Consider the following 12471-nt stretch of genomic DNA (forward strand, 5'->3'; position numbering starts at 1 on the left):
CCCTCCAGCCAAAAACCCCAAGCCCACCAAACCCCAAAAACTTTGGGAGAGTCATCCCCAGGAAAGGAAATTTTGGAGCTGGAAGAAGGCGAGGATGGATCAGGGAGAGGCTCGGGGTCCCTTGTGAATGATTTTATTTCCACTGCTGCAGGGAGTGGGAGTGAAAATCCCATAAAGTTGCCGGGTGGGGAGGTACACGCGGCTTTAGGAACGTCTGTACATTCTACCAGTCTATATACACATCAGATATAAATATCTATAAATCCAGGGGGTCCGTCCGGGTTTAGGGCTGAAACCTGTCCCAGCCAACTGCAGGGAGAGCTGGAAAGGGGATTTGATCATCAGGGAAAACCTCTCATTAATTCGCAATAGGTTTTAATTAATTAATTAATTAATCAAGTAATCAATTAAATTGTATTAATGTAAATTAAAATTTTAAAATATTAATTAATTAATCAAAACATATTAATGTAAATTTAAATTTAAAATTAAGTCATTAATTAATTAATTAATTAAAATTAGCTTTTAATTGATGGAGAAAGGGCAGCATCCCTGTGCCGGCCGCAGGGGTTTGGACACGGTGCCCGTCCGTGGCAGTTCTGCTGGCTGGACACAAAGGAGTTTTCTTTGGTTTATTTAATGCTCGTTGCAGTTGGATTTTGAATTATTTTTAATTTTTTTTTTCCTCTCTAATGCTCGGCATTTAAATCCAAATCCTGAGACTCGGGAAGAAAAGAAGAGAATAATCCCCCCCTAAACCCGGACACCCTATAAATGCAGGTACAGCTACGGGAGGGGGAAGCGATACATGTGAGGATGGGGAAGAGCAGGGATAAAAATAGCCCTTCCAAAGGATGATTCTTCCCTTTTCTTCTCCCTTCCTTTTATTTCTAATTAAAAAAAAAAAAAAAAAAAAAAAAAAAAAAGGCAGAACCCAGCCTTGTGTGTTGGCTCCAGAGAGAAACTGAGCCGTGGATGTGGCCCTGAATCCTCAGATCTCAGAGGAAAGGGTGCAGGATTTTGGGAAGGGGCTGTGACCCCACAGATGTGGTCCTTGATCCCAGATTTTACAGGGAATGATGCAGGATTTTGGGAAGGGGCTGTGACCCCACGGATGTGGCCCTGAATCCCAGATTTTATGGGGAATGATGCAGGAATTTGGGATGCGGATGTGACCCCACAGATGTGGATGCAGGAATTTGGGATGTGGCCATAACCCCATGGATGTTGCCCTGAATCTCAGGTTTTAGAGGGAATGATGCAGGATTTTGGGATGGGGCTGTGACCCCATGGATGTAGCCCTTGATCCCAAATTTTACAGGGAATGATGCAGGATTTTGGGATGGCCTGTGACCCCATAGATATGGCCCTGAATCCCAGATTTTAGAGGGAATGATGCAGGATTTTGGGATGGGGCTCTGGCTCTTTGGATGTGGCCCTTGATCCCAGATTTTACAGGGAAGGATTCAGGATTTTGGGGATGTGGCCCCATGGATCGGTGCTGGGATGGGGGATTTGAAGCCGGGCAGGGTCTGCTCTTGCCCAGGGGGTGTGGGAAGGTGGGACCCCCACAGGGGCAGGACACCCTCCCTGCTCCATCCCGGCAGATCCGCAGCTCCAGGAGGGATTCGGATCCTCCTCCCGCAGAGAAATGTGGAGCCGAAGCTCTCCAGAAGGGCGACAGGAGTGTCCCCACCCCCTGGCATGGCCTGATTGTCCATCCTCCCTCTTCTTCCACCGCTCTCAATCCATTCCCATCCCATCCCTGCTCCAAAATCCAGCGGGAACGGCTCCCCGGGAGCGGGGAGCGGCTCCATCCCCACCGACCCCAACCCCCGAGGGAGAGACGGAGCCGCTGCGGGCTGGGCCGGGGGGACAAGGACAGGGAGCTGCGACCGGGGCTGGCACAGATATGTCCCCAAGGAGCCACCAGCATCCCTGCAGAGCAGGAAAAGGAGCGAGGAGGAGGATGGAGGCGGGGAGAGAGCAGGGGGAGAGGGAGGAGAGAGGGTCCCACGCGTCGAACGGCGCCGGGGGTGAAACGTCCGAGCGAAGCCGGGGCTGGGAGAGGCGAGGCAGGGCTAAAACACCACGGACTGCAGCAGGCGGAAGCACAGCATCAGGTCCAGGGGGATGGGCGGCTTCAGCAGGTTCCCGTCCAGCCGCAGGTAGCGGAGCCGCGGGACGCTGTCCAGGTCGGAGGGCGAGAAATCCTGGATGGACACCAGCGAGGTGGGGCAGATCTGCGTGCCGTTGATTTCTGCGGGCACAGGGGGAACAGCGGGATGAGGGTCAGGGAAAAGGGATGGGGAAGGAGGAACAGCGGGATGAGGGTCAGGGAAAAGGGATGGGGAGGGAGGAACAGCGGGATGAGGGTCAGGGAAAAGGGATGGGGAGGGAGGGACAGCGGGATGAGGGTCAGGGAAAAGGGATGGGGAGGGAGGAACAGCGGGATGTGGGTTAGGGAAAAGGGAATGAGGGCAGGAGGAAGAGCGGGATGTGGGTTAGGGAAAAGGGAATGTGGACAGTCAGATGTGGGTCAGGGAAAAAGGGAATGAGGGCAGGAGGAAGAGGAAGGTGGAGAGGAGGAAGAGCAGGATGTGGGTTAGGGAAAAGGGAATTTGGAGGGGAGGAAGAGCAGGATACGGGTTAGGGAAAAGGGAATGTGGAGAGGAGGAAGAGCAGGATGTGGGTTAGGGAAAAGGGAATTTGGAGGGGAGGAAGAGCAGGATAAGGGTCAGGGAAAAGGGAATGAGGGCAAGAGGAAGAGCAGGATGTGGGTTAGGGAAAAGGAAATGTGGACAGTAAGGTGTGGGTTAGGGAAAAAGGGAATGAGGGCAGGAGGAAGAATGGGATTCAAGTTAGGAAAAGGGAATTTGGAGAGGAGGAAGGGCAGGATGTGGGTTAGGGAAAAGGGAGTGAGGGCAGGAGGAAGAGCGGGATTCAGGTTAGGGAAAAGATTATTGAGGGCAGGAGGAACCAGAATGTGGAGAGGAGGAAGAGTGAGGTGTGGGTTAGGAAAAGGGGAATGTAGGCGGGAGGAAGAATGGGATGTGGGTCATGGAAAAGGGAATGTAGAGAGGAGAAAGAGTGGGATGTGGGTCATGGAAAAGGGAATGTAAAGAGGAGGAAGAGTAGGATTCAGGTTAGGGAAAGGGGAATGTGGAGATGAGGAACAGCGGGATTCAAGTTAAGGAAAGGGGAAGGTGGGCAGGAGGAAAAGCGGGATATGACTTAGGGAAAACCAAATTGAGGGCAGGAGGAACAGGAATGTGGAGAGGAGGAAGAGCAGGATTCAGGTTAGGGAAAGGGGAATGTGGAGATGAGGAAGAGCGGGATTCAAGTTAGGGAAAGGGGAAGGTGGACAGGAGGAAGAGCAAGGTGCGGTTTAGGGAAAAGGGAAAATGGGTAGGGATTTTTTAATCCCCCCTGTTATTGAACCCCAAATTGGGGTTGTTTTGCCACCAAAAGGGATAATCCCAGGCTATTCAAAGAAAGAAATTCTGGCTTGTGATCAGGAGCGAAGTAGGTCACGTTCCTGCGGAGCGCAGCAAGGGATGCGGTGGCATTCCGGAGAGAAAAGGGATCATCCCGCTCCTGGAACCTGCCGAGCCGGCCCCGAGCTTCCCAAAAAACCATCAAGGAATCCCGCTCCAGCCCTTCCACGTGTCCCTGCCCAGCCGGGGCATGCGTTATGGAAAATAAACCGCGGGATTCTGATGTCAGCACGCAGCTTCAGGGATGGGAACCTTCTAAAAACCAGGGAAAACAGGTGAGGAAAAGCTGGGTCAGGGCGTGCACTGGGTTTCTCTCCGTGGAAAACCCCAGCAGCGCTTGGATACGGGGGGTGTGGGAAGACAGCAGGGGTCACCACCTGCACCCCAAGGTCCCTCCCGGCTCAGATTTGGTGGTGTTTGATTCAAATTCAGATTAAAGAGCGGATGTGATCACAGCGGGGTCCTGGAGCTCCAACAGAGGAAACATCTGGGGAGACCAAGAATCCTGGAATGGTTTGGGTTGGAAGGGACCACAAAGATCACCCAGGGACACATTCCACTGTCCCAGGCTGCTCCAAGCCCCGTCCAGCCTGGCCTTGGACACTTCCAAGGGTGGGGAAGCCACAGCTTCTCCAGGAATTCCATCCCAGCCCCTCACCGCTCTCCCAGAGAAGAATTCCTTCCCAGTATCCCACTCATCCCTGCCCTCTGGAGGTGGGAAGCCATTCCCTGCGTCCCGTTTCTCCATGCCTCATCCCAAATCTGTCTCCAGCTCTCCTGGAGCCCCTTTAGGTGCTGGAAGGCTGAATGGGAATGCAGTGGGATTCTGTCTTCTCCTCTGTGCCCGCTCTGTTTCCACACATCCCAGGCTCCTCTCCCCTGGAATTGCAGCTGGATTTCCCTGGAATGGTGTGAGACAGCCCTGGCTGCTCTGCCTCCATGGCAGCCTTGTTCTCCCCGTTCCTTCCTCACTCCGGGATGTTTCCTCACCATCCCCAGCTGTTTGTTTTGCCATATTTTGTTCCTAAAATGTGAGCGCAGGCTCTCCCGGTTGAATATCCCGATTTTTGCCCTGGAAAGAGCGCTTCCAAGGGCAGGTGGCCCCAAAGAAGGCAGCTGGGAAAAGTCCTGCAGCACCAAGGGGGGGTTTCACTCTGCTCCTTCCCTTCCACCCTTGCAGCTCCCCCCTCATCCCACCACCGCTTCCCCCTCGGAAGGGATCACATCCCACCGGGTGAGAAACGACCCTTCCAAGGTTTTTTCTCCCCAAAAACCTCCCCACATCCCCCAGCCAACCCGAGTGGGACTCACTCTCAATGGAGTTGTTGTTCAGGTAGAGGTGCTCCAGCTTGGGGCTGATGAAGGGCACGTTGGTGAGCTTGTTGTGGGCCAGGTGCAGCACCAGCAGGTTGGTGAGGTTGAAGGAGTTTTTGGGCAGCCCCTTATCCGAGATCTGGTTGTAGTTGAGCCGGATGAAAGCCAGGTTGGGAAACTCCTTGAAATAATCGCTGGGGATGTCCTCGATGTTGTTCCTGTCCAGGAAGAGCTGGTGGATGGCGCTGGGTACGCCGGGAGGCATCTTCCTCAGGATGTTGTGGGCCAGGTTGAGCTGCATCAGGTTCTTGAGCCCCTTGAAGGTGTTCTTGTTGAAGACGCCGTCGCTCAGCTTGTTGTGGTGCAGGTCCAGCAGCACCAGGTTCTCCAGCTTGTTGAAGACGCCGGCGGGGATCTTGGAGATCTGATTCCTGCTGAGCCGCAGCTGCTCCAGGTTGGGCGGCAGGAAAGCGGGCACCTCCTTCAGCTGGTTCCTCTCCATGTAGAGGAAGATGAGGTTCTCCAGCTTCTCCAGCACCTTCCTGTCCACCTTGCGGATGCGGTTGTTGTCCAGGTTGACCCACTTGAGGCCGGTGGCGTTGCGGAAGGACTCCTCGGGCAGGTCGGCGATGAAGTTGTTCTGCAGGTACAGGTAGTGGATGCGCGGCGGGATCACCGGCACCGTGCGCAGGTTGCGGCTGTCGCAGTACAGCGCCGACGGGAAGTCCGGCGGGCAGTAGCACTCCCGCGGGCAGTCGGGGAAGACGGACGGAGGGCCCGGAGGGAGGGGAGGGGGCAGCTCCGTGGGTTCCGCCGGCTCCTCGAAGGGCGCGGGCGGCCGCGTGGGTCTGCGGGGAGGTTTCCGCCGCTGCCCGCCGGCCGCTGGCACCAGCGCGAGCGCCAGCGGGAGAAGGAACGCCAGGGCCGCCCTCATGGTCCGGGTGTTTTCCTGCAGGGACACGAGGAGAGGGGTTGGGAAGGGGTCGGTTGAGAAATTGTCACCTCCCCACCGCTGGCACGCAGGGGTTTGTCCCTCGTCTCTGCCACCTGCCTTCCTCTCCCCTTCCTGCTGGAAGTCATCTTCCAATCCAGCCCCTCCCCAGAGCAGGAGTCAATGAGGTTCTTATCACTGTTTTCCATGGAATTCCTCCCTGTTATCCATGGAATTCCTCACTGTTATCCATGGATTTCCTCTCCCTGGCTCACTGCTATCCATGGATTTCCTCTCCCTGGCTCACTGCTATCCATGGATTTCCTCTCCATGGCTCACCATTATCCATGGAATTCCTCTCCCTGGCTCACTGCTATCCATGGATTTCCTCTCCATGGCTCACCATTATCCATGGAATTCCTCTCCCTGGCTCACTGCTATCCATGGATTTCCTCTCCATGGCTCACCATTATCCATGGAATTCCTCTCCCTGGCTCACTGCTATCCATGGAATTCCTCTCCATGGCTCACCATTATCCATGGATTTCCTCTTCCTGGCTCACTGCTATCCATGGAATTCCTCTCCCTGGCTCACTGCTATCCATGGATTTCCTCCCCATGGATCACCATTATCCATGGAATTCCTCTCCCTGGCTCACTGCTATCCATGGAATTCACATCCAGCACAGCAGAGTGGGATTCGCTGCCCATCCTCCCCTTCCAGCCCATTGCCAGCTCTCCTCACGCCTGGAACCCCCAATTTCCATCATCCCCGGAGGGAAAAAAGGACCCTCCCAACCCAGGAACCGGCCACACCAACCCCCTGCTGCTTTCCAGCAGGATCTGCATCCCACCCTGGATGAGCCACCCTCACCCAGGGCCAGCCCCAACTCCCTCTGGAGCGATCCCACGCTTTCCTGGAGCTCCAAGGAGTTGACTTTCTCCAGGAAAAGATCCTGTTTTCGCCCCTCCTGCAGGCCCGGCCTGTTCCTCCCGGCTCCCATCTGGCTCTGGTTAACCCCGCACGCCTCCCGAGCCGGCTGCTTTCCATCAGGGCTCTGGCATCTCGCTGGGGGAAGGGAGGAGCAGGGAAGGAGCCAGCAGAGCCCAGAGCTGCCGGATCCTGAGCCCAGCAGCGCTGCAGCAGGTCCTGGTTGGGGATGGACGTGATCCTGCCTCTGCATTCCAGGTTCAGCGTCCGGAAAATGGGAAAATCCGCGACAGGGATCTGCTGTTTGTGCAGTGCCCTTCCCACTCCGTCAGCATCCTGCTCTTTTCCCAGCCGCAGCACATGGATCTGGCTCTGTGTTGTCCCAGAGCTTTCCATGGGGTCCCAGAGCTTTCCATGGGGTTTTTCCTCTGCTCCAGATCCTGGATTTTAACCCCCACAAACGCCCGAGGGAGCGGCGGGGGCTGAGGTCTGAGCTTGGCCCGGTGCAGAGGGGAAGGAGCAGCTGGGAGGTGATTTTCCAGCTGGGAGGTGATTTTCCAGCTGGGAGGTGATCTTCCATCCAGGACACAATATTCCAGCCAGGACACGCTGGGATCCAGGTGTTGGATCCACTGAGGCCACCCAGCAATGTCCCAGCAGGGTGGAGGACAGGGCAGCGCTGTCACCCCGTGCCCTCCACACGAGGATTTGACATTCCAAATGTTTGGGGAGTCACAGAGAGGGAACAGCCACGGCTGGAGGGTGACAAAATGCTGTGGAATTCTGTCAGCAGTGGCAGGAGGCTGACACCACCTTTTTATCCACCTCACGTCTCCACGGGGACTGTCCCAGCCCTGTGACACTGCCACCACCAGAAAGCAGGACCCACTTCCAAGCAAACTGCAGCAAAGCAGCGACATTCCCAAAAAAAACAGGGATGCAACAAGCCTGAGGCCACCACAACGTCACAATCGCTGGAAGGTTCCAAGCCAGCTCTCCCGGGATCTGGAAAAGCTGGAAGTCCGTTCTCCATCCAGTCGGATTTACTGGCACGAGTGCCAGGAGCAGAATTCCCAAATCCCACCCCCTGATCCCACCGGAGCCTCCCCTCCCCGACGGACGGACGGGGCAGCTCCGATTCCAGCTGCCCACAAGGAATCCGCGCCACTGGAACAAAGTTAAGTCATGGAGCAACGGAGGAATTCAGGAAACCGACGGGCTGGCGTGGAAAGAAGGCTCAATTCATGGATCAGACCAGTCCTGACACCTCCCCAGCCGCTGGGCTCGGCCTGCCTGCAAGGCCGAGGCACCCGACAGATCCCGGGGCTTTTCCCAGCAGGAGGCAGCTGCTTCCTCAGCCACCCCAGCTACAATGGATGAAAAATAAATCCGGTGCAACAGCTGGAAATTCCAGCCCCGAATGCCACTGGGGTTTGCTTTGCACATAGTTTCTCTTCCCCGCATCCCAGTAACCCCCGGCTCGCAGCGGCGCTGGCTGCCAGCCCCGGGATGGGAGCCAAGGGCAGGGAGAAGCCACCACCCCGGGGCGAGAGGGAGCCGTGCAAAGGTCACCGCGGGGGATTTGTCACGGGCCAAGTCCCCTCCTTGTCCCTCGTTGTCCCTCGGGTGCCTCCTGCAGCGGTGAGGGGAGAGGGAGCAGCTGGATGCGGGTATTTGTCCAAGATCCTGCTCCCGCAGAGGGATAAAGGGAATTTTAACTCTGGGAGAGGCAGGAAAAGCCTGGATGACTGGAGCAGGGCCCCTTTCCAGCTCGTTGTTAGCTCTGCTCACACATTCCCGCAATTCCCATCACCCCTGGTGGGGGAAAAGCCCCTTTCCAGCCTGGGAACGGGAATGTCGGAGCAGAACAAGGAGAGCAAGATAAAAATAACCACAAGGATCGGGCAAAGCTCCTTCCTTGGCTTCCCTCGCGTCCAACACCGCTCGTGTCTCTGCGAGAGCGTGACCCAACATGAAGATCGTCATCCAGCGGCTCCGGAGCGCTGGGAATCGTGGAAAAGGGGGAGGGCAGCCAGGCTGTCACCCAGGCGTCGCCGGGGTCCCTTGGGAAACGCGGCCCTGACGCAACAACACCGCGGTTCTCGCCCTTTCCCAGCCCTTTCCCAGCGAGCAGCGGAGCTGGGACTGGGTCATTCCCACTGGGATGGCGCTGTGTCCATGCAGGGACCGGTGACACCCGCCAGGGCTCAGCCTGGACACGGCGACAACATTGGGGTGCTCCTGGAGGAAGGGCCCCACAATCCCCAGGATCCTTCCCAAAGGCTGATCCCGTCCCCTGCTCCTGGGTCCTCATAATCCCTGGGATATTTCCCAAAGGCTCATCCCGTCCTCTGCTCCCAGGTCCCCACAACCCCCGGGATATTTCCCAAAGGCTCATCCCATCCTCTGCTCCTGGGTCCCCAGAGTCCCCGGGATCCTTCCCAAAGGCTCATCCCGTCCTCTGCTCCCGGGTCCTCACAACCCCCAGGATATTTCCCAAAGGCTCATCCCGTCCTCTGCTCCCAGGTCCCCACAATCCCCGGGATCCTTCCCAAAGGCTCATCCCGTCCTCTGCTCCCTGGTCCTCACAATCCCCAGGATATTTCCCAAAGGTTGATCCCATCCTCTGCTACCGGGTCCCCACAATCCCCGGGATCCTTCCCAAAGGCTCATCCCGTCCTCTGCTCCCGGGTCCTCACAACCCCCAGGATATTTCCCAAAGGTTGATCCCATCCTCTGCTCCCTGGTCCCCACAATCCCCGGGATCCTTCCCAAAGGTTCATCCCATCCTCTGCTCCCTCCTCCCGCGGCAGCGCCCGTGGGAAGGCGGCCCTGGCCGGGAGCACCTTCCCGCTGCTCTCCCGGTCTCAGCAATTCCTCCCTCCCTGCGTGTCCCGACCCTTCCCAGCGCCGCTCCCGGCTCGGATCCCGCTGCCGCACGCAGTGGGAATGGCTGGACAGGGACAAAAGCGGATCCTGGCTGCCAAAGCGCCGCCGGCCCGGACCCCACACACGCCCCGCTTGGCCCCCCAAGCAGCCGCCTCGCCCCGCTCCGCTTCTCCCTCAGGCTGGGAAACGGCTCCGGCGCCTCATTCCCTCCTCTCCAGCCTCTTCCAAGGGCAGGGAAAACCTCCCGCGGCTGCGCTTTGATCTCTTCCCGGGCTGGAAGCGCTGATCCCTCATTCCCCGCGGAGCAGGGAGAGAATTCCCGCATTTTGGCTGTCCCAGGAAAGGGCGCTGCGCTGCCCGGGAGGCGGCTCTGGGATGCCCTGGGCGCCACGCGAGGCTGGGCCGGGATCGAGGGATCCCAGAATACCAGAATCGCACAGGATCCCATTATCCCAGAATTTCAGGATCCCAGGGTTGGAGGATCCCATGATCCCATGATCCCAGAATGGCAGGATCCCAGGACTGGAGGATCCCATGATCCCAAGATCCCAGAATGGCAGGATCCCAGGACTGGAGGATCCTATGATCCCATTATCCCAGAATTTCAGGATCCCATGATCCCAGAATTCCATGATCCCAGAATCCCAGGATCCCAGGGAAGTTTCCAAGCCCTCACGAGCCGCACGCCAGTGGGATGCATTCCCATGTTTTGTTTTGGAGCTGCTTTTCCCTAAACCTCTCCAGCCGCCGGGCAAGGGCAGGTTTGGGATGAGCCTCTTCCCAGTAACAAAACCCTTTTTTCCCAGGATTTCAGCGAACATCATTTCCCGTTTTCTCCTCCCGTGGGGACAAAGAGCCGGCTCCAAACGGGACCCCCGCGGGGAGGGGGCTGCACCTCCCCTCCCACCTGGAGCTGAGCCGGCTCCGGGCAGGAAAAGTGGCATTACATGTCCTGGGAATGCTCGGTGCGATCCAGACAGGAAAAAGGGACTTTACCACCTACATTTCGGGCAGAAAAGCAGCGCGTTGGAATTGGGGAACAGCAATTCCTGGAGCTGTCGGGCTGCTCGCCCCCACCCCGCTCCGGTCCCTTCCAAAACTCCCTGTTTCCACTCCGGCACGGGGAGATGGGAGCAGCCCCCCAGAGCCCCCCCAAAGCTCTACCCGGCTGTCGCAGGCAGGACAAGGTGCTCCGATGTTCCCGGAGGATCCCGGTGGCATTCCCGGCTCCGGAGGGGTCCCTCCTCCTCCTCCTCCTCCTCCTCCTCTCCCTTTCCTCGCTTGTTTTCCCTCCTGCTTCCCAAGGCAGGGATTGTGCTGGGCATGGCCGGGGCTCTGCAGCCCCCCCGGCTCCCCCAGTTCCGACCCCTGGCGCCCCCAGTTTGGCTGCAGAGCCCATCGTGCTGGGGTTTGGGGTGTGGGGACGCACAAAGGACACTTCATGTCCCCCCAAAAGCGCCTGGCGGTGGCCGCAGCGCTGTCACACCCCCCGAGCTTCCCTGTGACCCCCCAGCCCCCAAATCCCCCCCTCCTCCAGCCCACGGCGAGAGAAACTCCTGGAACCGGAGCGGAGAAAGAACAAAGACTCCAGAGCGCTGCAGGACAGAAGAACCAAGAGGAGAGGGGGGAAAAAAGGAGGAAGAGCAGATGTTTTTGGGGATGGAAAGGGAGGCCGGAGAGGGCAGGAGCATCGTGGCACCCTGGGTGGGAGGCTCAGGGGGGCAACACCTGCCCAGAGCTTACCTGTGTGCACCTCTCCCTCCTCCTGCCTCCTATTAATCCCCAAGACAAGTTTCTCTCTGGCTTCTCTCTCCCTCCTCCTCCTCCTCCTCCTCCTCCTCCTCCTCCTCCTCCTCCTCCTCCTCCTCCTCCTCCTCCTCTCCGCTCCGCCACGGGCGAGCCCGGCCGGGGCGCGGGGGTTTTGTGGCTGGGAGCGGTGGGAGCGCGGGGGGCGGAGGGCTGGGAGGGGAGGGCTGGGAGCACTGGGAGCACTGGGAGGGCTGCGAGCGAGGCACGGTGACAACAATCACGTCTTTCTCTGGCAGCCGAGCGCGGCGGGCTCGGCGCACACGCGGCTCTGGAGCTCGGCAACAATTCCTCCTCCTCCTCCTCCTCCTCCTCCTCGTCTTCCTCCTCCTGCTGCTGCCGCAGCTCCTTGTTTCAAAACAAAGCTAATTAATCACGGAATAAGCCCTGCCCTCGCCGCCGGCTCCGCTGTCCCCGCAGTTGTGCTGGGTGGGTGTTCCTTGTCGCCGCCCGCTGTCCCCACATCCCCAATTCCATCAGGGCAGATGAAAGCTGGAAATTGGGGTGCAGGGTTTGCTTTGCTGCCAGCTGGGAATGAGCTTGGATTGAAATCCCGGTGGCACTCGGTGAAGGCAGGGTGGGGGTGACACGGTGGTGGCACCAGCTGGGTGTCCCTGCCCAGGGGACACTGGGTTTTCCTGGCTGGGAAACAGCGGCGCACAGAGGGGACACGGCCAGGAGCACCCGGGGGGACATTTGTGCTCCAAAAGGGACATTTTTGTCCACGAGGGGCTCAGAGGAACCGGGACCTGTTGCGTGTTCAGAGCTCTGAGGGATCCCGGGGGGCACAGCAGCCCCCCAGCCCCGGGAATTGCTGTCCCACACCCATCCCTGTCCCGGAATTCCTGGGATTTGGGATCCAGGGGGGCACAGGAGCCCCCCAGCGCCGGGAATTGCCGTCCCACATCCATCCCGATCCCGGAATCCCTGGGATTTGGGGGCCGGGGGGCCGGAGGAGCCCCTCAGCCCCAGGAATTGCCATCCCACATCCATCCCGATCCCGGAATTCCTGGGATGTGGGATCCAGTGGGGTACAGGAGCCTCCCAGTCCCGGGAATTCCCCTCCCACATCCATCCCGATCCCGGAATTCCTGGGATGTGGG

General features: G+C 58.3%; 1 protein-coding gene across 1 annotated transcript; it reads right to left on the bottom strand.

Annotated features, from left to right (window-relative positions):
• Window positions 1-898: 898 nt before the first annotated feature.
• PRELP (proline and arginine rich end leucine rich repeat protein) lies at window positions 899-11350 on the bottom strand. The gene is made up of 3 exons (XM_021538786.3): window positions 11306-11350; window positions 4809-5760; window positions 899-2260 (listed from the first exon to the last, which is right to left on the bottom strand). The coding sequence occupies exons 2-3, from the start codon at window positions 5743-5745 to the stop codon at window positions 2082-2084; spliced, it is 1116 nt and encodes a 371-aa protein (XP_021394461.1). The 5' UTR covers window positions 5746-5760; window positions 11306-11350; the 3' UTR covers window positions 899-2081.
• Window positions 11351-12471: the final 1121 nt, after the last annotated feature.

Source organism: Lonchura striata, chromosome 30 (genome assembly GCF_046129695.1).
Source record: "Lonchura striata isolate bLonStr1 chromosome 30, bLonStr1.mat, whole genome shotgun sequence".
Classification (NCBI taxonomy): domain Eukaryota; kingdom Metazoa; phylum Chordata; class Aves; order Passeriformes; family Estrildidae; genus Lonchura; species Lonchura striata.

What these genes read in the sequence shown, in the direction of transcription:
- PRELP (XM_021538786.3), bottom strand. Translation starts at nt 5,745, where the DNA reads ATGAGGGCGGCCCTGGCGTTCCTTCTCCCGCTGGCGCTCGCGCTGGTG. An exon ending in GAACAACAACTCCATTGAGA is followed by an intron (nt 2,261 to 4,808) that starts GTGAGTCCCACT and finishes CTGTGCCCGCAG; the next exon opens with AAATCAACGGCACGCAGATC.